The sequence below is a fragment of the Pseudorca crassidens genome, chromosome 2 (assembly GCF_039906515.1).
Source record: "Pseudorca crassidens isolate mPseCra1 chromosome 2, mPseCra1.hap1, whole genome shotgun sequence".
Taxonomy (NCBI): Eukaryota; Metazoa; Chordata; class Mammalia; order Artiodactyla; family Delphinidae; genus Pseudorca; species Pseudorca crassidens.
This window is the reverse complement of record NC_090297.1, coordinates 144,117,102-144,141,695: the sequence shown is the minus strand read 5'-3', so window position 1 is coordinate 144,141,695 and position 24,594 is coordinate 144,117,102. Positions and strand designations below refer to the sequence as shown.

The following is a 24,594-nucleotide window of genomic DNA, read 5'->3' as shown; positions in this document are numbered from 1 at the left end:
ATGAAGGGTTTATGACTTGCACCAAGTCACTCCGTTGCCTGGAGGGGAAACTTCGAGTGGCTCCCAGGTCTCCTGAGCCCTGCTCATCCCCTGGCTGTGGGGAATTGGATGCCCCAGGGCTCTAGGATCTCCACTCTTAAATGGGAAAAGCTGCTACCTGGGCTTTTGTCCTGTGGTCCAAAGTGGGTTTCTATGGCATAGAAGATGGACTACACACCAGAAGGTCCCCAAAGATGCATTCTCTGCCTGGGGTGCTCCTCTCACAGCCCCTCCTACCTAGCAAGGCAGCAAGTCCATGGGTAAAATTCCCTAGAGATGTTCAGAGAGAAGAAGGGGAATAAGAAGAAGGAGGAGGGGGTGGGGGGAAAGGAAGGTTGTCAGGACCACAGGCTGTGTTTGAGAGTAAAGTTGGACAACTTTTCTTGACTCTAGTTTTTGGAGGGGAAGAGAGATGATTGAAATGAGTCTGTTCCTCGTGCTCTCCAATGCCTTCCTCCTGACGCCTTCCCTCCCTCCAGCTCTCTTAGGAGGGGTTGCCAGGGACTTGTAGGATGGCTTCTGCAGAAGGTCTCCATTCAAGACCCTTAGAGCTCAGCCCAGGGCTCCTCACTTCAGAAAAGATGGGGCCTTAGAGAGGGGAAGATCCTTTGCTCAGGAATACCAAAGGCAGAACCAGACCAGAACCCAGCTTCCCCCACCCCTCCCAGCCCACCCTGCACTCCCAGATCCTAGCCTGGGGCACTTAGCACTGGTCCGTCCTGCACTGAGGAGAGCCCCAGATGTGTGCCAGAGTTGTGTGGAAGGAAAATGGGGATTGCTTTCATTGTTTTCTTTGTGGAGTTCTAACCCCACTACCGTGAAGATGGTCATTCCTGAATGAAGCTCAGCTTCATCCACAACTCTTTGCCACTGACTACGGGGACAGAATGGGCTCTGGGAGAGATTTCAGGGGTATCCCCAGCATGCCTCCTTTGATTCATGATTCATGATACCACTACTGAGGACTGGCTGTGTGCCTTATCCTCAGTGAATCCTTATGTGTTAGATGCTCTTACAAGGGCCATTATTCAGCTGAGGAAACTTAGGCACAGAGAGTGAAATGACTTATCCAAGATGACACAGCCACTATGTGCTGAATCCAGAATCAAAGCACCACCTTCCACATTTCAGAGCTTCCCCATGTTTCCTGAGGAAGCAGACTCTTAAATTAGTAATCCCCGCATTCAAATTCACTTTATAGAAAGTGTGGGCTTTGGAAAGCAGAAGAAAGAAGAAAAAAAGTCTACCCCACACCTTTTCTGGGGTGAAGTGGGTTGAGCCAGGAGGATAGAGCTGCTAGTACCCTGACTGATTTTAACTTGTGTTTCACTTGCCTCTCTAGAGATCTGTGAGCAAATACAATCTTGAGGTTTGATGAAGAATAATGGGGGTGGGGGAAGGAGTGGGAAGGGACTGTTCCCTGGACTAAGAAACTGCTAAAACCTTTAAATATCTCTTGAACTTTTTTTTTTTCCTCTTTTGGCTCCCTGCAATGTTTTGATGTTGAGATTCGGTTGCCACAGTGGGCTGTTTTTAGCTGCCTAGTTCCATCCCCTCCCCTTTTAACTTTTTCCCCTTCCTTTTGCACATGCCCCAACGTGAAGTTTCCAATTCTTATCTCACTCAGCAAAACATACTGGGGCTGGTCTGAATGTAGATTCCCCAGGCAGTTCTCCAGCGTAAAACCTCAGCAATATTCAAGTCTCTGCTTAACCCTCTTTCACTGAGGATTAACCCCTGAAATAACCCTACCCAGGGCTTGCTTCTCAGGGAGGGGAGAGGCATTCTTTTGCTTTGTGTAGAGAAGCAGTTTGGTCTGGGAAGCTTTTCTTGCCCCTCCTCTAGATGATACCGAGTGTGCAGGCTGGACAACGGTGGGTCCAAAGTCAGGGTAAAATGAGGACGCACAGAACTCATACTGATCACGCCTCGGGGGCACACACCTTGGGGCTCCCTTCCCCTGCCCTTTCCCAGTCTCTCTTCGATTAGGCAGATTTCACGGCTCTCCTGGGGGCTGGAGGCAGGGAGGCAGGCAGCGGCCGTTTTTGTTTTCCTTGGATAGGAGTCCCATTCACAAGGGGGTGGACTGACTTCTCTGTCAAGATTCTTATCGCTTTCGGAGTTTCAGTGGGAGAGCGAGGCTCAGACTTCTGCGAACAGCTGACAGCATTTCTATCCAGGTGTGACTTGGGGATTCAAAACCAAGAATTATTAGAATGAAGCAGATTTAATATGAGGAACGGGAGGCACCACGGTAATACCAGCGGTTGTGAACTTCTCTGTCTCAATTACCCTTCTCGTGCATTGTTTTGTGGAGGCTGGTCTAGCTGTTTGTTTACCTACACCCGAAGCCGAATTTCCCCTTAACGACAGGACCAAAACCTCCACAAATCTGGCTTGGGTGTATTAATGGAATCCTAGTTTAAAATGTAAACTGGTTAAAGATTCCTGTAGGCATTTCACAAAGGAAAAAAAGCCGGGGGGGGGCGGGGGTAGCTTTCAAGTGTTCTCCCCCATTTCCTTGTTTCGCTTTATAATGGTGCAATTTATTCGAGGGCAGCGGACAAGTAGATAGGAAAGATATGTAGATAACCTCAAATAACTTTCATGTGAATTTACAAACGCCTTTCCTTTTGCTCTCGCGGTGTTCTAGGGGTTGTGCCGACACGCCCCGGGGTCTACCTGCCAGCCCGGGGTTTACCTGCAGGTGCGTGGTTAGGAGGGCGGAGTGTAGGAGCGTGGGGTGAGGCCAGGAGGCCCGTTACCAGGGTGAAAAGTAAAGCAAAAACAACGGCCCCACTCTGGCCGTGTGACTTCGCTGGAAACCCGGTGAGGTCCCGGGCAACATCCCGGGATCCTGCGTGGAACCTCTGGGCTCCCGGACGGCCCGGGGGCGGGGGGACTTCCAAGGCGGCTCTCCGCGTTGTCCTGGGCCCCGAAGCTTGGGGGGTGTCCCGGTGAGGCTCGGATTCGGGGGAGAGAAACCTGGGTGCGGGGGACTCAGTTTTACCTGTAACTCTGAGGGTATCTATGCCAGGCTGCTGGGCAATCGGAGAGGCTGGGGAGAGGGACAGATTCCCCGAGGGTGCGGGACTGTGTGTGTGTGTAAGGCAGAGAGAGACAGAGACAGAGACAGAGACAGACAGCCCCCCTCCTTCACGACTGTTAACACCCGAGGGCTGCAGGTGCGGCGGGGCTGCGGGAGAGATCTGGGCTCTGAGAGCCTTCTAGTTCCTACCCCAAATTACCAAACTATGGCCTTGGGCCGTCTCCCTCCCTAAAGGCAGCTGGAAGCAGGTGCCCCTACACCCCACGGGCGCGCACGGGTCTCCCTCCCGGGCGGTACCGAAACATGGCTGGCCACACTCGCGTTCATCTATATTAGTCCGTGAGCAGTTGACAAGGTCTCTGGTTCTGCCGGTCTCGAAGCCTAGACAGCTGAGGTCGGGGAATCGGAACTGGGAAATCGATTTTAAGTTTCAAATCCAATTCCGCTGAAGGCTCGGCTAGAATCTGGGCCACAAGACCCCGCCCTTCCCGCCACCGGCTTTAGGGCGAAAAGGATTTCTGCTGCGGGGCCTTATTTCCGCTGCAGTTAGTGCGTCCCCAGTCCAGTCCGTCCGGTCCCAACCCAATCCTCTCTGGGCGCAGAAAAACACAGGAAAGCCGAAGATGGGTTTTCCCTCAACATTGCCAGAGAGCGAGGCGACCCGCGCCCCGTCCCGCCCGCGGACACTAAAGCACCTTTTCTTTACTCCTCTCCCTGGCCTCTAGGCTTCAGTCTTACTCTTAGCCCCTCTCTGAGTTGCCTCTGATTTTTCCAGTTCGCTAATCTCTTCACGGGCTTGTTCGTTTCGCTGTCAATTTCAAACGCTTTGGGGTTGTTAAAAAAATCCTAACCCCATAGGGTCCTACCACTAGGCCTGGCCTCAGAGTCGGGTTCCCAACCTGCCGGGAGACGATTCCGCGTGTGCGCCCCTGTGGGGTGTGCCGGGGCTGCGGGCGTGGGCGCACAGAGCCCGCGGAGCTCTCCGCGCTTGAGTTAAATCACAGACTTCTCACGGTCCCCGCCACAGAGGTCACCCCCGGCGGGTAACGGTGTGGGTTCACCGTAGGGGTGCCTTTGAGCACTTCTCCCACACTGGGGAATAATCCTTCTGTTCCTATCCCGTCCCCTACTTGAGAAGGAGGCTTTTGACTGCGAAGGGAGTATTTTCACGAAACGCCAGAAGATGACCACGCATTTTAGAGAAAGGTCGCTGCTCGCTTCCAGCCTCACCTAGTCTGGGCAGCGGCCAGGACCCGTCTCTCCAGACTCCCCCCTCCGCAACTTAGCGGAGGGAGAGATGCCAGCGCGGTGGAGTCATGCCGCTGGCTTGGGCACCATTGGCTCATGCCTGGAACACGCAGCGGCGAGTACGCACATCTGGCGGCCAGCCCGGGCGGCTCCGGTCCTGATATGGAGAGAGAGGGCGGGCGGGTGCGTGTGTCCCGGCGTGCGAGGCCGGGAGAACGCTCCCCGGCCGGCTCCTCCCCGAGCTTGCATCACCGGTCCCTCTTTTCCCCTCCTCCTCTTTGGCCCCTCCTCTCCGCCCCCCACCCCACCCCGGCTTTCGCCCAGCCTAGTTCGGCTGGTTCTCGGGGGAAGCTATTAATAGCATTACGTCAGCCTGGGACTGGTAACCCGGAGAAGGGCGCGCCGCCAGCCCGAGGGCTATAAAAGGGGTGATGCAACGCGCTCCCAGCCACAGGCGCACGCAGCGAGGCGCGCACTGCACAGCGCTCTCCCCGCGCCGCCGCTCCAGCGGACCCGCCAGCCCGCGCGCCGGCTGTGCGCCCTCTGTGCTCGCCCGCCGGCCCCACAAACAGCCCGACCCCACCCCGACCCCGCCCGCCCTCCGGACCCTGGGCGCCCCGAGTGGAGCCAGGAGGTGAGCGTTGGAAGCCGAGTGAGCGCGGCAAGGGTGGCTCGCTTTCATTCTCTTTGCGCCCCTCTGGTAACCAGTCGCCGGCCCCTGCGCCCACCCCCGACACTTGCCCCCCGCCTCTGGCTTCGAAAGAACTCTGGCTGAACTTCTCCCAGCCACCACTGCTTCTCGGCGCTTTAGAAACTTTATCGCAAAGAACTTTCTCTTTTGACCTGGGGCGCGAAATGCTCCTGGCAACCGAGAGGTCGGGCTCCCGCTCCTCCACTGGCGTCGGAGCACAGCTCCTCTCCGCCCTTGCGTTTACTTACCCCCTGGGAGCGGTCGACGGGTGGTGGGTGCTCAGGGTGTCCGAGCCTATCGGGCTCGCCGACCGGCTCCATCCCTTGCTCGGTGCGCGGGCACTGCCACTTGCGAGCCCAGCCTTCCCGAGAGGCGCGGAGGCCGATGCTCGCGGAAGGGCTGCCCCAGAGGCGGAACGGAATGAATGGGGAAGGAGCGGGCGAGCCGGGGTCGCGCGCGCGGCCGCTGGGGGTCGCCCTGTTCGCCCCGGAGCGCCGGGAGGCAGGACAGCGCCGGTAGCCCGGAGCGAAAGTTAGTTGGGTAAGTTTACAGAGGTGGCGCGCGCTCATGTGGCTGCCCTAGGGCAGAAGGCGGAGAGGCTCCCGGCACAGATGCCCAGTGTCTGGGCCGGAGACTTCCTGTCCCAAGTTTCTCACACGCTTTTCTCTAGTACCTGTGACTCAAGCTCTGGCTCTTCCTCTGGCGTTTCGCGGATTTCTCTGCTTTCCATCGGGGAGACCCACCGTGGGGGGAAGCGACAGTGCGAAGCCAGTTCAGGTAACTGAGAGACTGGCTCTGTGGTCTAGGGGGCAGGACCCTGAGAGCTTACACTGCACTTGATGTCCTGGGCCTCGCTCAATATCCCCAGCTGGGAAATGTGGGCATATAGACACTCCTGGCCCCTCTGCCTGTTTGCGGGCACGAGGTGGTGGTTGGACTGGACAACCGTTACGGTCCTGTCTGGACGAAGGTTTTCAGATTCTAGGGGGGTGTAATTGAAAGACAAGGGACGGATAAGGGGACTTGAGTGACTTGAATGAGGGGGCTTGGACGTCACTGGCCGGCCTCCGAGGCAGTGGGGGAAAAGGGACTTCTTTTGTGGGGCATCTCTTCCCTTCCCCACGTTCTTTCCACTGGAATGGTTCTCCTTCTCTGCTCCCCCCCACCCTCTTTTCATCTGATCGAATCACTTCCTTTCCTTCTATTTTCTTTTCCCTAATTTCATTTCCAAATCGCACATGCTTTCTTACAAATAAAGGAGCTGCTAATCCCTTGATGGAGGCAGAAAAAAAAAAATTGGGTGCTAGAAAATCTGGGTGCTCTCTTAATGCACTTGTTTCAGTGTGGGTGACGGTCACATGTTTGGGGCCTCTGTCTCTTAACTTTAAATGAAGGAGAAATTGGTATAACTGTCCCCCTGTTTTGCATGTAGCATTTGTTGTAGAATAATGCTACTGCTTTGAGGATATCCTGGATGAAGACTGGGGTGGGGGTGGGTTTTAGTGTTATTATTGTCTGGGTGGTTTCAGAGGTAACACCGCAGGCAGCATCCGAGGCACACAGTGTGACTAATATACAGTACCCAGCACCTGTGGCAGCTGTTGGAGCCTCCAGATCCTTCCTATTTGAACCCCACCATTCTCTCTCCCCCTCTTGGTCTTTTCTCCCCATTGTCCCCTTTCTTCCCCTCCCTGTCTTAGTCCTATCAAAGCCTCCTCTGTGGTGGGTACAGGTTCCTAGGACTATTGACCCTTCATCTACCTGGCCAATGGCTCTGTTCTCCATTTGCCTCGTTGGTTGATCCTCGCGGTGTTGAATCTCTGTTGGTGATGAAGCAAAATGAGCAGCAGGTGGATGGTCAACAGCTTGGCCTGGGCTGGGCCACTCGCCAGCTTTACGGCCTTGGGCAAGTCACTTTACCTTCCTGGACCCCATTTTACTCAATTACAAAATGAAGATTTGACCTGGACGACTCTAATATTGGGTGTTCTATCCCATTGGATAGAGCTCATGATTTCTTCCCTTTTCAAATGGGCTGGGCATGGGACAGGGTCAGTGGTTCCAAGTGTTACTCAGCCTGGGGAAGAGGAAGTACATAGCCAGGACACGACAGGAACCGGAAACGGTTTCATGTGTGAGACCTGGTCATTTCTCAAGTACTTAAGACCAGTGGGGACAAGCTGGGGCCAGCAAATAGTGGGGTGGAATTGATCTGGTGCACCAAGAGCCCAGAGGTCAAGGTGCAAAAGAAGCTGTCTGTGACTGACCTGAATTTCTTGAGGGTTCCAGTTAATTCATGATTAGTGGGGCTCAACTTCATTGACAGCAACATTATGAGTCCCCCCTGAAATGGGGAAAGTGGAATCACAGTAATAATGGCTACCCAGGATGTGTGTAAATCCACCTTCACATATCTCATATGATCTTCCTGACAGCCCTGGGAGGGAACTGGGGCAGGCGGTATTGGTCTCATTTTACACATGAGGTGACTGAGGTCCAGAAAGCATGCCAGCGGGTGCTCAGCGTGTGAGTGGTAGTGATAGGCCTGCAAGCGTCATCTCTGTCCTGATGTCTAGCCTTACACCTACAACTGCAGTGTCTATATACTTACTTCCAGTGGGCTAGGAGAAAGACCAAGACAGGAAGTTAGTGAAAGAACTGGCTACCTACTATAAGATGTTTTATGAGCAGTGCTTAGTGGAAAGAGATGAAAATTAAAAGTGAAAATTCAAGGTAGTAGCAGCTACTAGGAAATAAAATCTGGGAGCTGAATTTCCAGTTAAAGAAATATATGAGTAAAGTTTCACTTTCTTGGAAATGATGAAACTACCGATTGTATGACACGATTTCTGATTAGAGATAATGAGAAGCAAAATGCAGGTTCTTTGCAATAAGTCTAGACAATTTTAAGGTCAGTACAGAAAGTCAGCTCAGAAAATCTTCTAAAATTTTTTCTTCAAAGGGGGATGTTCAAGGGTCTCAACTTTCTTAAAAACTGAAGGTTTAACTTCATTTTTCTTGTAGGGGCACAGCCTGAGTCTAGGTTGATCACATTTTAAGAGAATGAGGCAACAAATAACTGGAAAGTATCTCAAGAAACTGAACTTTAGCTGAGTGCAGGAAAAACCCAAATCGTTACAGTTACAACTGCTTTACTTTCTGAAAGGCTTTTAAACATTTTTACAACCTGTTTCCATCCTCAAGTAAGCCCACCCAATGCTTTTCATAAAAACATTCCATACCACTGGCATTCTTCAGTTTCTTTCATCAGGACTGCTGACTTTACACTAAGAAGGGGGGAAAAAAAACCCACACAGCAGACCCCAAGCCCTGAAAGCTCATTAATAAACTTGGGAGGTGAAATGGAACTATGCTCAACTGTGGTGGAATTCAAACTGCCTGTGCAGAAGGGAGCCATGCCGTCCTTCAGACAAAGGCCAGCCCAGTGGTAGCTCTGAAATCCATCCCTGAACTACTGCGTTTTTAATAACGTTGGAAAGGGAGGGAAAACACAATTGCATGGGAGAATCTTAAGCCTCTGGCTTTGGAGAGCTGGTTTCTCAGAGTTTATCGGAAAAGCCTCCTCCCCGCATCCTAAGATTACAGGATTCAACTGATAGAAGAATATCAGTTCTGACTCATGACATAGGGCTTTGGGAAGAGAATCACATACGTTTCCTGGGTTTCTCTGAATAGTCAACAATGGTGGTGTTCATTGGCCTGGAATTCTTGCCACCATCAGTGTATCTTGGATCTTAAGGGGGATGTAGAGGGGATGTACAGGGTGTTGTATTCAGAAGTGTCTGAGATCAAAGACAGTGACCAACCACCCACCCACCTGGACCCCACAGAGCATCTGTTGGGAGAGCCAGCCCTGGGCTGGACAGATCTCTGGGAGGCCCAATAATAACATATTTCCTAGTTGCATTATATTTTCCAGGGCATATTCAGGTATTATTTCTTCAATGCCTTGCACAACTCTGGGAAAATAGGGTGATTGTTTTTAGACTTCTTTTACAGAGGAGAGAGAAGGCTCTGGGAGGTAAGATGATGACACATAAGGAAGTGAGCCTCAAATCTTGATGTTCTGACCCCAGACTGGGAATTCCTAAATGCAGGCAGCAGTCTGAGTGTGCACCCATGCAGAGAAAGCTCAGGAATTCAATACAGAATTCACATTTTCCCCATGGCTCTTTGCTTAGTCTCCCTTCCATCACTTCAGTTCCAGGACCCTCACCCATCCCCATGCCTACTCCCAACCCTCCAGAAAAGTTTGCTCTGGCTTTTTGTTTGCTTTTACAATTTAGAATAATATTCTATGTTCTGTAAATTAAGGGCATGAGTTCTGGAGTCAAACTTAATTCCATATCCTGACGCTGCCTCATACTAACTCTATGACTTTGGGCAAATTATTTAGCTTGTCTAAATTTTAGTTATTTCATCCATAAAATGGGACTAGGACCTAACTGGGTTCTCATGAAGATTAAGTGAGATAAGGCACATAAGGTTTCTGGAATGAAGGAGGCACCTGTGAAATGTTAGCGACTTGCCAAAGGGCTCCTCTTCTGTCTGGATTTAGCTAATGACCTCAGGTCCCCAGGTTGAGAGGGATGCTCCAAGGGGACCGCCTGCCCTGAGAATCCCCACATTCATCGCCCCTGGAGAACTGAAAGCAGGGATGAGGGGGGATGGCCACTGCTGGAGGGAGTATACAGCAGGAAGAGATTTATGGAGGGCTATTCCAAACTGGGGCCATGGAACCATTACTATTTCTGCCCTTTCTTGCTTGCTTTTTTTTTGTCCCTTTGTCTTCCCTGGGCTGTAGAAGGATAGGGGGTAGATGGGACCTCAGAGGCCATTTGATTTAACCGCCCCTTCCTCATTTCATGTATTCAGTCGGATAGTCTCCAGCAGTCAGCAGGCATTGGGAGAAGCCGGTGCCAGGGGCTGGGTCAGGCTCTGGAAAGAGCAACAGTGGAGACTCCATCCCGGTGCTGTAGGAGTTCCCAGACATTTGTCACATAAAGGCTGAGACTCAGAGAGCTCGGCTCACACCACTCCTTAGTGCCAGAGCCAGTCCCAGGCCCCCTCTGAGCCCAGCCCAAGCCCTTCCAAACATCACAGGGCTGAACAACACTCCCCAAAAGAGGTCCACATTCTGAGCTCCTCACTTTTCTTTACTCTGAGGTCTTTTGCTTCACCAACCTTTACCTTAAGAAAGGGCTACTCTAGTCCCTTGTGACCTGAATTCCCACACCCCAGCCAAACTGGGACGAAGAAATGCACCTGCTACAGTTACTGTCCTCATTCTCAATGACTTGGATCCAACTTCCCAAGGGGGAAGCTTCAGAGATATATTTGCTAAATTCAAAGGTCCCCCACTCCTTGCTTTTACTTCCACTCACTGATAGATTTAACTTGATTTCAGATACCTTCCAAGTTTTTCTTTCTTTTTTTTTGAAAAGGAGACTGCAAATGGGGTTACATAATAGTCTGATTTTTTTTTTTTAACGCTCTTCCTCTTTCAGGACTGTTTGAGGCTACATTTGCATATATGCACACCAGCCAATACTAATAGCTCTTGTGAATTCAGAATAGCCTGAAATGCCACCCCTTATAAACTTCAACTAGGCATTTTATCCACATCACTGAGCTGTGTATTTTAAGAACCTGTTTTACTCAAGATGAAGATGGTGTGAAATGAAAACAAAGCAGAAGGCCGAGGGCTAATGGGACCTTCTTCTGGGGGTGGGGCTCAGGTATTGGCGGTCGCAGGTACGGGGGGGTCCTTGATCCCATGCCCCCAAATCCCTGAAGTAGTTTGGGTTTTGATGTGTCTTTCAGCAAAATGATGCTTCAACACCCAGGCCAGGTCTCTGCCTCGGAAGTCAGTGCCTCTGCCATCGTCCCCTGCCTGTCCCCTCCTGGGTCACTGGTGTTTGAGGATTTTGCTAACCTGACACCCTTTGTCAAGGAAGAGCTGAGGTTCGCCATCCAGAGCAAGCACCTCTGCCACCGGATGTCCTCGGCGCTGGAGTCAGTCACCGTCAGCAGCAGACCCCTCGAGATGTCAGTCACCAAAGCCGAGGTAGGTTCTCCCAGGGGTGCCCTTTCTTCCTGCACTTACTTATTGCACACCTACCATGCGCCAGGCATGCTCTAGGCAGGGGGCTTCGGCCATGAATAAAACAAAATCACTGCCCTCACAGGGAGCTTACCTTCCACTGGGAGGAGACAGACAACACACAAGATAAGTAAATCCATAAAAGACAGACAGGCAAAGGAGAAAAATAAAGCAGCAAAGGGGGACAGGGGAGTGGGGCAGGAGTGGGGTTGCTGTTTTAAACCAGGAGTTCAGGGGAGGCTTCACTGATAGAATCGCCTTTGAGCAGAGACTCGAAGGAGGAGCGGATAAGGGCCATATGGGTATCTGGCAAAAGATCAAGGATAAGGGCACTGAGGGAGGGGCGTGCTGAGGGCACAGGACCAGTAGCAAGGAGGGCCAAGTGGCTGGGGTCACGTGTGGGGTGGGGAGTGAGGCAGGCGCTGAGCTCACGGGTGGAGGCCAGATCACGTTGGGTGTTGTAGGCTATTGTAAAGACACGCCATGTACTCAGAGTGAGGTGGCGAGCCCCTGGGAGGGTTTCTGAGCAGAGAAGCGACATGGTCTAACCTGATATTCCTAAATGATTACCCTGGCTGTCGAGTCGAGAATGGGCAGTACAAGCGAGGGCAGAAGCAGGGTACCGACACGAGAGGGTCTGCATCGGGATGAGGGCCGTGAGGTGCCGAGTTGTCAGCTTCTGGATCTGTCTTGATGGTACAGCTGATTTCCCGGAGTCATACATCGGGTATGACTCCAAACGGGAGTCAATGGTGACTCCAAAATTTCTGGCCTGACCAGCAGTAAAGATGGAGAGCCTATTTGCTGCTGAGGTTGGGACTGCAGGACATTGGGTGGGACAAGAGCAGGCATCCATCCTGTTCAATGCCCCAGTGGAGGTGTGAAGGAGGCAGTTGGATACGTGGGTCTGGAGCTGAGAGGAGAGTCAGGGCCAGAGATACAGAGTTGGAAGCCATCAGCGTATGGATGGTATTGAAAGCCATGAGTCTGTCTGTATGAGATCACCTTCGGTGTCCAGTTGTTCTGAAGAAGCAGAGAGTGTGGTGATTGTTTTCATCACTACGAGAACCCAGGTGGCCAGGCTGTGGAGCAAGGACCAGTCGGCCATGCTCACAGCCTCGGTACAGGTTCTGCTCCAAGTTCACTTCTGTCTCTGATGCTTGTGCTGTTCTCCACTCGGCAGCCTTTTATAAGACACCTGGAGTAACAGGCATGGTGAGAAGTCTGGGAGGTGCTTGCTGGCAATGCTGTGGTGGTTCGAGAACTTCAGAGCTGAGGTCTCAGCTGTTTTGTCGGCCTCCCCCTCATGGATGAAAGATGGGAGTGTTTCAAGCTCACTTAACTGGCATGGTCACTGCCTTTAGGCAAGAGGTAGTGGACCTGGCCAGAAAAGAACTGAGTTTTAAAGGAAGTTGGTTAGGAACCTTTATGATTCTGTGAAAGGGGGGCAGGTAAATAATGACTCCTGTATAGAACTGATCTAAGGGTTAAATGAGATGGCATTTGTTAGGGGTCTAGCAGAGGGCCTGGCTGAGTGTTAACATTCAGTGAATGGTAGGCAGGACTACTATATGATGCTATGTCCTTAAGGCAGCATTGGGGCATTGGCTGTACCCCCAGTTAACCTCAGGGCAAGTCACTGGTGCCCAGTCCAATATTGGAAAGTGCAGGGTGGGAACATGGGACACTCAAGGAAAAAATTTAAAAATTTTTTTCTAATTAAATCTTGAAATTACAGGATGCAGTGGAAGTAGTGGGGTGCCATGGAAGGAAGGAAAACATTTTGGAGGGATATTTGGAGGGTTCTCCAGAGCAAGAAGCAGGCAGCCAGCTTCATGGAAGCAGTCTTAAAGTCATCCAACTCATGTATTGTGATTTTTTTGTTCATCAAGTGACCTTCTGATCTTAGGTCAGTTTAACAAGTAGATTTTTCTACTGGGAAGAGAATGTACCAAATGACCTAGTTGAATGTTCTTCTCCTTGGTGGCTGTAATTCTCAACTTAAGGCACTGAGCCTGTGAAACCCACGGGCATCCTGTGTATCTGGGCAGCGTGAGCCTCCTCCCCAGATCCCAGGCACCTCTGGGAATGCAGCACGGTGGAATGAGGCAGCTGTGGCCAAGAGAGGACACAGGACCGGGAGCCACAGGCCTGGGTTTTACATCCAGTGTTGTAGCCTACTGGTCTGCTGACCATGAGCTGGTGATTCCTGGGCCTCCCTTGGCACATTACTTTTGGCCACTCTGTGCCTCATTTGCACATCAATAAAGTGAGGGGATTGATCTAAATGGCCTTTAGAAAGGCTTTTCCATGTCTGACACTTTGTGACTCTGAGATTTGCTCTACTTTCAAGTACTTCCTTTTATGAGAATACTTTGAATCCTCCCCCCCCCCACCCCGTCCAAAAGTATCTGTAGAGTTAGTTGCAAAGGGAATTCTAGACTTGCTGAATTCTTAATGAAGACATTGATGATGAGGTTAATGATGATAATAACTAAAGCTTCCATGGCACCTAAACCCTGTGCAGAGGGCTTTACATAGATTAACTAATTTGACCCTCATCACAACCCTATTGGGTAGGTAAGATTATTGATCCCATTTTACAAATGAGGAAACTGAGGCTCAAAAGAGCATAGTAACTTGCACAAGGTCTCACAGCTAATAGGCAGTGAAGCTGAGATTCAAAGGTAGTTTAGTCTAAACCCAATGTCCGCCTATGTGGTTCTAGGATCCAAGACATAAGAGGTAGAAATGCCTCTCATCGTATTTCCCCCTTGGGCTTTGTTTCCCTATGTTGTAAAGCCTCCATCTCAGCCCAACCTTAAGTCAGTGTCATCTAATCCAAAGTCAGAGGTGAAGTGATCGTGGTGTCCCAGGATCTCTTTGATTTGCAGTGAGGCTCCCATGGCCTTTCCTGCTGTCTGGAGCAGTGACAAGTGACACGACAAAGTTCTGACATTAGTGGCCTAAACCATCACCCACTCTGCTCACTGTGAGTGCTTCACTCCCGCTGGACTCTGGTCTCTGAGCCAAGTCCAGCAGCCAGACTTTGCTCGCTCCCCATCAGTCCAGAGGCGAAGTCAGGATCAGAGTGAACGTCACAGAGGACCAGATGGTAAAGCAGGACAGGGTTTTGTTCTCTGAGGATCACAGGGCTGGCTCAGGGTGGGGCACAGAGGAAGAGATCAATATCAACTTGTTCGATGAATCAATGGATGGTTCTAGTTCTCCACCCACAGGTGGCACCAAGCCATGGGCTGATAACGCCACTTTGGCTGGGGAATAGGCTTGGGTTCCTCTTCTCCAGGAGCTGCACGGGCTTCTCCTGAATTTAGGAAGGAGGTGCTATGATGATGTTCCAGGTGAAGATAGAGATGAATCGAAGAAGAGGCAGGGGGAATGGGTGGCAAGGTGATATTCCTGAGGTCATTCCTGGTTCTAGGGGAAAGGACGTATTTACTGAACAAAATCTGTTTCTTGCTCTAGTTGATAACCAATAGTTATCACTTTGAATATCAAACTCCTATTTTAAAATCCAAATGTTTTTTAAAAGTAAAATAAATTTAATTTACTAATATTGCCAATATAATTTTAACTGTTCTTTGATTTTTCATTATTCTTGAGTGTGTGTGTGTGTGTGTGTAGAGGTTGCATGCAAAAGTCTAGGGCTTTACTTCTCCCAAATTCTTTAGGGCTGCCCCGGTTTGTCAGTTTTAGCTGGAAATAAAAGGCAGTGTATTTGAGGTGGATTGAATTTCTAGCCTCCCATTAAGCTTGTGCCTCTTGAATTTTACAGGTAGCCCCTGAAGAAGATGAAAGGAAAAAGAGGCGACGGGAAAGAAATAAGATTGCAGCTGCCAAGTGCCGAAACAAGAAGAAGGAGAAGACAGAGTGCCTGCAGAAGGTGAGTGCCTGTATGCCCTGCTCCTTCCTCTTGCTCACGCCTGTCCCCCGCCAACCTCACGTCACGTGAGGAAGGGGAGTTTGAAAGCCCCCGCCCAGAAATGCTTTCCCAGGAAGGGCATTGTAGCTGGTAGCAGAAATGCCAGTTGCACAACGACGAAGTAGCAAAGCTGTTAGCACAATGAATGTGACTCTGGGTGTGTAAGAAGCAGGTGTGTGAATTAAAAACCACAAGATCATCTGGTGCCCATATTCCCCCTCGGCCGGTCCATACACGTCCAGAAGCCTCTGGGTACGGGATACGTCAGTCCAGTGAAAGAGGCTTCAGTTGCCCATTTTCCTCAGGAAAGAAAGCTGCCACCTCTCATCTGGCTCACTGTGAAAAGCCTTTAATTAATCTCTTCAAACAAGCTATTTCCTTAATCCACAGGCAGAGGTTACACTTTCTTTGCTTTTCTCTCTCGTTCTTAACTCTGCAGCCCTTCTCTTTGGTGCATCCAATAGTCTGTGCTCCCAGCTGCATTCAGCCGGCTCCCCTTCCAGAAGGGAGAAGCGCCACTTGCGGGCAGCTGGAGCAGGCCGTGATGCAGTCTTTCCAGTGGCTGTGTCCCCTCTCCCAAGTGTAGACAGGCCAGGGCAGAGTCTTCACCCAGGTTCCACAGGTCCCCAAGGGTTCTGTCAGTTGCTTCAGGGGGTCAGTGAAAATTAAGACATTTTGTTTATCGCTATGTACATTCTTTCTGGGGAGATGAGCTTCTCAGTGAAATCAGTGACCCACAGAAGACTAAGCACCATGAGTCTGGATTGCCTTCCAGTCCCCAAGGCCCTTTCGGGTCCAGAAGACCTGCCCATGGGCTGTTGTACTTGTGTAAAGGAGATCTCTTTGCCATTGCTTCTATTGCTGTTTCGTTACTATTAGGGTCACAACCTGCCTCAACCTTGAGTGGAAACTCAAGGCATCTCTGAAGGAGCCTCCAAGTTCAAAGGCTTCTCCAGGCTCTGGATTCTCCCAAACCTAATGCTGCTGTCCCGGCTTTGTGGGGCACTGTAGCAGGGAGCCAGCGGCCATTTCCAGCTTGATGAGCCCCGACGTGTCCCAGCTGTTACCCCTTGCCACCCAGGGGCCACCAGCAGGCCACCCCGTTCCTCATTGGCCCGTGGCTTCCCTTCCTAATCCCTCTGCTGCTTGTCCCCCAGGAGTCAGAGAAGCTGGAGAGTGTGAATGCCGAACTGAAGGCCCAAATTGAGGAGCTCAAGAATGAGAAGCAGCATTTGATATACATGCTCAACCTGCACCGGCCCACATGCATTGTCCGGGCTCAGAACGGGAGGACTCCAGAAGATGAGAGAAACCTTTTTATCCAACAGATAAAAGAGGGAACATTGCAGAGCTAAGCAGCCGTGGTATGGGGCAACTGCGGAGTCCTCATCGAATCCTCCTTTTACATCCAAAACCCTGAAGCCATTGGAGATCTGACTTCCTGTGCACCTCTTGAATCCCTGCAGCAAAGAACCATCACGGTGGGAGGGCCCTCGGTGACTTTCCACTCTACCCCAGAGTGGACTTTGGACCAGGGCAACAAGGGCATCTTTTTCCTCAACTCCAGAATTTAGGCCTTAACATCTTGGCCTTCCTTGGATTCTCCAGATGGCCCCTGGTTAGGGTCCTGCCTGCCTTTCATCTGGATTCTGCAAAAACCAGGCCTCCCACCATTAGGATTCATGCAGAAGCATCATCTGTACCCTGGGTGGGTGGGGTGGGGCCACATCCTCTGCTGCCGCTGCCACTGTCACTTGTAGGGGACGTGGAGTGAGAATGGCATTTTGTGAAGCTGTGCGATGGCTAGGGTTGTGCTTTCTAGCAAATATGCTGTTCTGTACAGGAATTACCGTGTGCAAGGCGTTCGTTTCAAAACTAGGCGTTGTGCTCTTCTGACGTTTGCGCCACACAACACCACTGTGACTTTCTCATCACTTTCCTCAGATCTGGTTTCTGAGAATTTGGGGGGGGGGGTTGTCTATCATATCAGCACGTGCAGTGTCTTGCAAAGTATTCAGGTGGCCAGAAGAGGTTGTCAGCCCCGGGAGAACAGAATTGTGCCAGCCTGACTGAGTGCAGTTTTGTGCCAACAGAAAAGGCCTCTTCCCCTTGGCACCCAAGCATTAACGCACGTCCTCTGTTGCAAACTCAGTTATAATGTCACAGGAAGAAAGCAGAAACAGAGTCCAGCTTCCGAAGGGTTAGGATTCTCTGCTCAGTGACTTAGGTCAGGAATTTTTTCTAGGCCGGAAGAGCCAAAGAATATTCCATTTTCCTTTTCTTGTGGTTGAAAACCACAATCAGTGGAGATGCATTTGAAGCCAGGTGATGCCTAGGCTTTAGCATTATTAGATGTTAATGGCATTGTTTCTGTCATGCAGATGTTTGTAGAAATCGGGCCCAGAGCATTTATAGCTGTGAGACAGTCACTCACACTGGCCATGAGGACTCTGGCTACTGTCTGTTTAAATTCTGACGTTTCTGTGAAATCCTCAGAGTGTTTAATCCTACTCAGTAGTATCATTACAATTTTCTGTAAAAGAAGATATTACTTATTTATCCTAGTATTCCTAACCTGTCAATAGAATAAATATTGGAACCAAGACATGGTGAACTTAAGTGCTGTGCTGGTTTGTGTTCTTTTAAATTGGTTGTTTGTTGAGATCTAACCATTTCCCTCCCCTCTCCTTTGGAGATGGTGGTGTAGGGGGTGGTCTCGAGCTTTAAATATTCTGCAGGTGTTGTTCTTTGTTCTCTGGGGTGCCACTAGGTGGGATTTTTGACTTTCAATCCTGTTCCTCAGTCTGTGGTTTCTGATGCTCAGTTTCTCATTGACAAACCCTAGGACACAACAGCAAGCATACCCTTTAGATTGTTTGGTATTAAGATAGAATTTTGGGGGCTTCCCTGGTGGCGCAGTGGTTAAGAATCCGCCTGCCAACGCAGGGGACACGGGTTCGAGCCCTGGTCCAGGAAGATCCCACATGCCATGGAGCAACTAAGCCCGTGCGCCACAACTACTGAGCCCGCGTGCCACAAGTACTGAAGCCTGTGTGCCTAGAGCCCATGCTCCGCAACAAGAGAAGCCACTGCAATGAGAAGCCTGTGCACCACAATGAAGAGTAGCCCCCGCCCGCCGCAACTAGAGAAAGCCTGTGCAGAGCAACAAAGACCCAACACAGCCAAAAATAAAATAAAATAAATTTATTTTAAAAAGATAGAATTTTTTTGTGTGTGGTACGCGGGCCTCTCCCTGCAGTGGCCTCTCCCGTTGTGGAGCACAGGCTCCGGATGTGCAGGCTCAGCGGCCATGGCTCACGGGCCCAGCCGCTCTGCGGCATGTGGGATATTCCCGGACCAGGGCACGAACCCGCGTCCCCTGCATCAGCAGGCGGACTCTCAACCACTGCGCCACCAGGGAAGCCCAAAAGATAGAATTTTGATATAAAATCTGAATACCTCAACTACCAGTTTCTCTGAATACACAAAAGCCTAAAATGTACACCTGTTGCTCAACTTGAACCTTACAATCTGTCACAGAACTCCTCGTGTTCACTTGAATTACATCTCTTATAAGGTCCAGGTTTGTGTCTCATTGTTGCAAACAGGTATTTCAAATTTGGAAAAGAATGGCAGTGAGGATGGGGAGGAAGAGAGAGTATAACTTTAGACAGGATAGGTGTGATAATTCAAAGAAAACAGTCCACCTAATTTTCTGGAATCTCCAGAGCATATGATTCCTTAGGTCTGGAACAGAACCAGGGTCCCTTGCTCTTTCCCTGTGCACATATGTAACACTCACAGGCTGGGAATAAAAACTGGCTACTCTGCCACCAATGCCATTTTTCAGAGACATCCTCGCTTCCTTGAACGTTCATGCACATGAAGCATGCCTGCTCCTTTGAACTCACGTATAGTTCCTTTAAACTGTCACCTGTGACACAGGCATCCTAATTTTGCTGCTTTAACTACATATCAGGGGCAGTTCCTAACCTGCACAGAGCATCTGGGGGAAGTACCATTTACCACTTCTTTCAGGAGATAATCTATCTTCCTTGTCTTGGTGGAGGGGGATGAATTTCCTTGCACTTACCTTCTGGATGAGCCACCAATCAGCCGTTATGAAACTTAAGACAGTTTTAAAGCTGCCATGGACAACAACGAATTAGAGAGGAAGGGGGAAGTGGCGATGGCAAGAAACATTGATCTGGGAAACGCATGTAAATCATCAGTGGAACTGTAAGTTCTCTTAACAAGTGCATTAAAAATAGTTTTCTGTAACCAAGTTTATGTTTCCATACTTTAAAAAGAAAGGATTAATAAGTATTTACCATCAATTTGCTTCGTTCATCTACTTTCACGTTCAACAGAGAGGGAAACCGGGGCTCTGAAAGAATAAACTTGGATGGGATCTCTGCCAGAGTCAGACGCCTGGCTTGACAAGGTGTTTTCCTTGGGCCACCACCTGCTGGGGTTGTGATGTCACAGTGGCAGTGCATGGACAGCCCACCCTCCCTCCTGTCTCCCGCCCTCATCCTGTCCCCTGGCCTTTCCCTGAGATCTGGCCTGACACCTACTTCAGAATAAAGAGCTGTAAAGGGTTCTGGCCCACGACAGGAGTTCTGGAGTTGAAACTTCCACTTTCTGCCAGGAGCTAAAATGCTCTTTTCCATCTTTATCTGAATTTCTCCCACGGGCTTTAAAGAAACCCTGAAACCCAAACCCATACCAAGCTTTTCCTCTCTTCTGCATCCCATACTCTTTGGTTGTGTTCAAGCAGTTTCTCCGTGGAGTAGTGTTTTCATGGATTTGCCTGAGAAAAAACCTCAGAGGAGGCCGGGTTTGTCCAATAAGGATCCTTCTGAGTTCTCATGGTGGCTCTAACCCCAGAAGCTTCTCTATTTATCTTACCGAAAACTGCTGTCAGGAAGGAATTCACACTGAAGCTTAAAGGGCCAGTTGAAACTAATGCCAATAATAGCTGACATTTATTGAGTGAGACAATATACTCAATACTTTACATGCATTATCTCATTTAATCCTCACCGGCAACTGTTATTATCCCCAATTTATAGATGAAGGGGAGAGCTAGGTAGAATGTCCAAGGTCACACAGGTGACCTCTCTAAAGCTGGAAGCTATGTTTTTTAACTATAAAGGTTCTGAGCAGGAGTGTGTGTGTGTGTGTGTGTATGCTTGTGATAAAATTCACCACTGTAATTTTAGAGTGTACAATTCAGTGGCATTCAGTGCATTCACAATATTGTGTAACCATCACCAATATGTAGTTCCAGAATTTTTCATCACCATCCTGTACTCCCCATTCTCTGCTCCCTCCAGCCCTAGGCAACCACTAATCTCTGTCTCTATGGATTTGCCTCTTCTGGCTATTTCCTATAAATAGAATCATACAATATGTGGCTTCTTTCACTGAGTATAATGTTTTCAAAGTTCACCCATGTTGTGACATATATCAGTACTTCATTCCTTTTTATGGCCGAATAATATTCCACTGTATGGAGGGACCACATTTTGCTTATCCAGTCATGGGTTGAGGGACAGGTGTGTGTATTTTAACAGAAAGATGGCCTTTATCCTCAAGGAATGAATCTCTATGGTGGGATTTCAAGCATAACATCAAACTGGAGATAAGAGAGTTGGCAGCAAGGGCCTTTCTCAGAACTTTCAAGTCACAATTCAGAAATCACTTGTTCTCTGACTAGCTCTGTGGGAGTGGCAATGAGGCGGGATGTCTAATGGTACATGCTCCCCACAGGCGTCAAGGCTTCCAAACCACTTCTGCCTGGTAGGGAGGTTACTACAGGACGGCATCTGGCAGGCTCTTGGAATCAAAGCTTACATCTCAGGCTACTCACCCCCCATTTCACTGGGGGAGGACATGTCATAAGAATAACTAGGTTTCCACACACAGGCTGTTGCACAAGCATAAAGGAAGGGAGGATCTGAGTGCTCCCCTGGATAATTTAATCCCCACGTCAGCCCAACTGCTGTCTTGGGTTCTCTCCATAACATATATACACACATAAAATTAATTACGCAGCTTCTAATAATGCACCAAATAGGTCTTCTTAAAGGTAGTTAAATCAGTCCAGTTTGAAAACGTCTGGCTGGGCCAAGCTTTCTTTGTGAGGCTAAGTACTGTAGTGGTTCAGAACACCGGCTTTAGAATCAGGTAGACCTACATTCAAATAGTGCCTCTGCTACCATTAGCTCTGGGAATTTAAACAGGAGATACAACCTCAATTTCTTCACCTATAAACTGGGAACAGTAGTTAACAGTACCAAACTCAGTGCATTCTTACCACCATATGTGAAGAATGCAGCATGGTGCCTAGGAGAAGCAATTTTTAATGTGATTATTAAAAATCACCGTCGTCAACGTTTACTGAGATTTTATGAGAGGACAGACTAAGGATCGCAACTGCCAACTCTACGTTATTCGATACAATTAAACCATGAGCTTAAATGGTTCAAATTTATCCCATCATCTTACATTCCTATAGATTTCATCCAGTAGCTGAATTTGGGGGAGGAAAAGAAAAAGGACCCACACAAAACTTTCCCAGTTGAAGACATTTTTATTTCGGTAAGCACCTGAGTCCCTGGCAGGATGGGCCTGTCCTCCGCGGGAGGACATGTCCTCCCCCTCCTTTGGGACAGGATGGGGGCCCTGCCCTGAGGGGACAGCTGGGGGATGAGGCAAAGGGCTATGTGACAGCGATAGGTCACAATGAGGCAAAGGGCTATGCGACAGTGATAGGTCACAAAGGGCACCAGAGGATAAACAGGCTGTGCCAGGGGGTTAGGCTGAGAAAGTGGTCACTTCTCTCACTAGGACTGAAGTTCACCACAGCCTCTTGGGGAGATAAAAACCCAGAAGCAGAAGTGAGGGGAGGCAGAGGGGGAGCCTACCATACCTCTCTACACACTTGAAGAGATTCAGCCTGGGGTCCAGGCGCCCTACAGCGTCCCCGCTGTGATCATCTGTGCCCCTACCCACGCCCCTGCCTCTGGGAGACCCTGAGGCAAAGGTGGGGCCTGTGGGGCGGGCTTGGAAGACCTGCCATAGGGCTGCCTGTGTGTGACGAAAGAGCACCGCAGCTCGCTCTTCTGCCAGTGAGGCCGAGGGAGGGAAGAGCCAGGGGCCCACCTTAACCGCGCTGCCTGTCGTGATCAAAGGCAGCCATGAGTGGGGACTCTCTGCTCCCGTATCACATGGCCCAGAGCAGCACCGGGGTGGGCCTGTTCAACACCACCATGGGGAAGCTGCAGCAGCAACTGCGCAAGGGCGAATACCACATATTCAAGGACGCACCGGTATTCGAGAGCGACTTTATCCAGATCACGAAGAGGGGTGACCTGATTGACGTGCACAACTGTGTCTGCATGGTGACCGTGGGCATCACATCCAGCAGCCCCGTCCTCCTACTCCCAGACACCATGCTGCTGGCCCGATGGGCCACCGGCTGTGAAGAGCACGCTGAGCACAGCCAGGCCGCCAAGGGCAAGAGCCACGAGGCTGCAAAGACCTTAGAGCTCACCAGGCTCCTGCCCTTGACACTCGTGAGCATCTCCACTCACAATCGTGAGAAACAACAGCTGCGCGTGAGGTTTGCCACTGGCCGCTCCTGGTACCTGCAGCTGTGTGCCCCTCTGGACACGCAGGAAGACCTCTTCACCTCTTGGGAAGAGCTGATTTACCTCCTGCGACCACCAGTGGAGGGTCTCAGCTGCACCTATGCCGTTCCAGCCTGGGACATGATCTGCATGCCTGTGTTCGAGGAGGAGGACGACGGCAGGAGCCCGGCAGTGGAGGATTTCCAAGGAAAGTGGGATCAGGACCACGTGAGCATCTGCAGCCTCCACACGTGCTCTGAGCTGGCCGGGGCCACGTCCGCAGCTTTTGCTGGTGGGGAGGGGATCCAACTGGACTCCCACAAGCCCGATACCATGCCCGATGTGGCCACTGCAAAAGCAAAACCTACAGTGCTTGACAAAGCATCAGCATCGCGGGCAACGACAAAGGTGGAGACAGCAGGGGTGGCAGGAGGCACCGCAGCGGGTGCTTTGAGCGTGGCAGTGATCAAGTCTCCTGCCCCTGAAGAGCAGAGCACGGCCACAGCAGCCACAGCCAGCAACGGTCCAGGAGGAAGCAAAACCAACATAGCCACTGGGGGCACTGCCAGAACATCCCTGAGGAGCAGGAAAACGGTGCTGCGAACAATTCAGGGTATGCTTGGCAGGTGCCGCGAGCTATTCAGGGTATGCTTCCAGCACGTCCACCAGCCTCTCCCCAGAGGCCGGCGTGACTGTGGTCGGAGCAGAACCCACCAGCAAGACTGCTGAAGGAAGAGCCGACGAGGAGGACGAGGGGACCCTCGTCTCAACCTTGCCACAGGAAGGCAAAGTGAGTGAACAGGATGGCAGCTCACAGAGGGTGTCCCAGGCCTGCAAGGGAAGAAGGGAGAAAAGGGAGCACTGGGGAGAGGACAGAGCTCTTACGAGCCCCTCGCTCTGCAGTTCAGTGGAAAGCCACCACAAGGCAGCAGGGAACAAGACCATCCAGAAAGCAGCTGGCCCGTGCTCAGGCGGCCGCAGAGCCACTAGAGATGACCAAAAGGACAAAGGCCACGGCAGCCCGGGGGGCAGCGAGCAGGGCACTGCTCACAAAGGCATCAGCCGTGCTCCCATCACCAACGAGTCCAGGACCTCGCACAAATCGGGCAGGAGCTTATCTACAGCAAGTTCAGGTCCCACCACCGAGAGACTCAGCAGGATCAGCTCTTTCTTCAGGAACGTCAGAGCCAGTCTCACTACAAAGACAGTGGCCTCCTCACGCGATAAATATGTGAGCATCCTGGCGAAGCCAGTGGAAGGGACCCGAATGGAGGCCGTCGTAGAGACAGCAGAGAGTGGCCAGGGGCTGGAGATCACTGGAGGTGTGACATCTGACACCATGGAGCCAGTGACCGCTGAAGCCCATCAATAGGACCTAGAGCTGGGAGCTGCAAAGGGGACCAGGGCTCAGGGAAATACCCCTGGAGAGCCCATTTCAGCTTCCTCACTGCAATTTCAATAAAAAAACAAACAATCTGAGAATGCATGCAGTGTTTTGTCTGAATTTCTAGGTCCCAAAGCCCAGCCGTAGCCTCACAGTGGATTCTGTGATGTCAGCTGTGCCACAGTCTGACACCCAGTGTCCAGTCAAGGCCAGCCCCACCTCACACACATGCTCGGCGCCAACAGCAGTGCTGCATCTGGACTCCACTCCTTTCTGGCTTTGCCCCCCAGGGCCATGGCTCAAAGTCAGACTATGGTCTGGGAAGCTCTCCTTCACTATCCCCCTATGCTTTTTATAAACGCTTATTCCCCAGGAAGGTCTGTAAACAAAGCAAGAACAGGACTCATGTCCCCTCGGGCTATTCAGTGGACAGAAATAAGTATTAGCTAGCAATCAGAACCGCAAGCACTCTCATCTAG

General features: G+C 50.7%; 3 protein-coding genes across 5 annotated transcripts in view; 2 read left to right on the top strand and 1 right to left on the bottom strand.

The window, feature by feature from the left end:
- The window catches only part of LOC137219843 (uncharacterized), a 146,434-nt gene extending 141,003 nt beyond the window's left edge, over positions 1–5,431 (bottom strand). The window contains exon 1 of the mRNA XM_067729004.1: positions 5,276–5,431. Within this exon, the coding sequence (XP_067585105.1) occupies positions 5,276–5,347 (72 nt within the window). The 5' untranslated portion in view covers positions 5,348–5,431. The remainder of the gene's footprint in view (positions 1–5,275) is intronic.
- ATF3 (activating transcription factor 3) lies at positions 4,800–17,713 on the top strand. 3 transcript variants are annotated; one of them, XM_067729013.1, is made up of 4 exons: positions 4,800–4,970; positions 10,872–11,119; positions 14,952–15,055; positions 16,252–17,713. In XM_067729013.1, exons 2-4 carry the CDS (start codon positions 10,876–10,878, stop codon positions 16,447–16,449), a joined length of 546 nt encoding a protein of 181 aa, XP_067585114.1. In that variant the 5' UTR covers positions 4,800–4,970; positions 10,872–10,875; the 3' UTR covers positions 16,450–17,713. The 3 variants fall into 3 exon arrangements, with proteins under 3 accessions (XP_067585114.1, XP_067585113.1, XP_067585115.1); XM_067729012.1 differs by lacking the exon at positions 4,800–4,970 and adding an exon at positions 5,057–5,567; XM_067729014.1 differs by lacking the exon at positions 4,800–4,970 and adding an exon at positions 5,610–5,804.
- A 4,555-nt stretch (positions 17,714–22,268) lies between these two features.
- On the top strand, positions 22,269–24,202 carry LOC137211968 (Golgi-associated RAB2 interactor protein 4-like). Its single transcript, XM_067714773.1, has 2 exons — positions 22,269–23,330; positions 23,368–24,202. Exons 1-2 carry the CDS (start codon positions 22,300–22,302, stop codon positions 24,101–24,103), a joined length of 1,767 nt encoding a protein of 588 aa, XP_067570874.1. The 5' UTR covers positions 22,269–22,299; the 3' UTR covers positions 24,104–24,202.
- The last annotated feature ends 392 nt before the right edge of the window (positions 24,203–24,594 follow it).

Excerpts from the sequence above, each read along its gene's own strand:
- ATF3 (XM_067729012.1), top strand. The coding sequence starts at position 5,452 with ATGGGGAAGGAGCGGGCGAGCCGGGGTCGCGCGCGCGGCCGCTGGGGG. Across the intron at positions 5,568-10,871 it reads CCGGAGCGAAAGTTAGTTGG|CAAAATGATGCTTCAACACC; the intron begins GTAAGTTTACAG and ends TGTGTCTTTCAG. Across the intron at positions 11,120-14,951 it reads AGTCACCAAAGCCGAGGTAG|CCCCTGAAGAAGATGAAAGG; the intron begins GTTCTCCCAGGG and ends TTTTACAGGTAG.
- LOC137211968 (XM_067714773.1), top strand. The coding sequence starts at position 22,300 with ATGAGTGGGGACTCTCTGCTCCCGTATCACATGGCCCAGAGCAGCACC. Across the intron at positions 23,331-23,367 it reads AGGAGCAGGAAAACGGTGCT|CTATTCAGGGTATGCTTCCA; the intron begins GCGAACAATTCA and ends AGGTGCCGCGAG.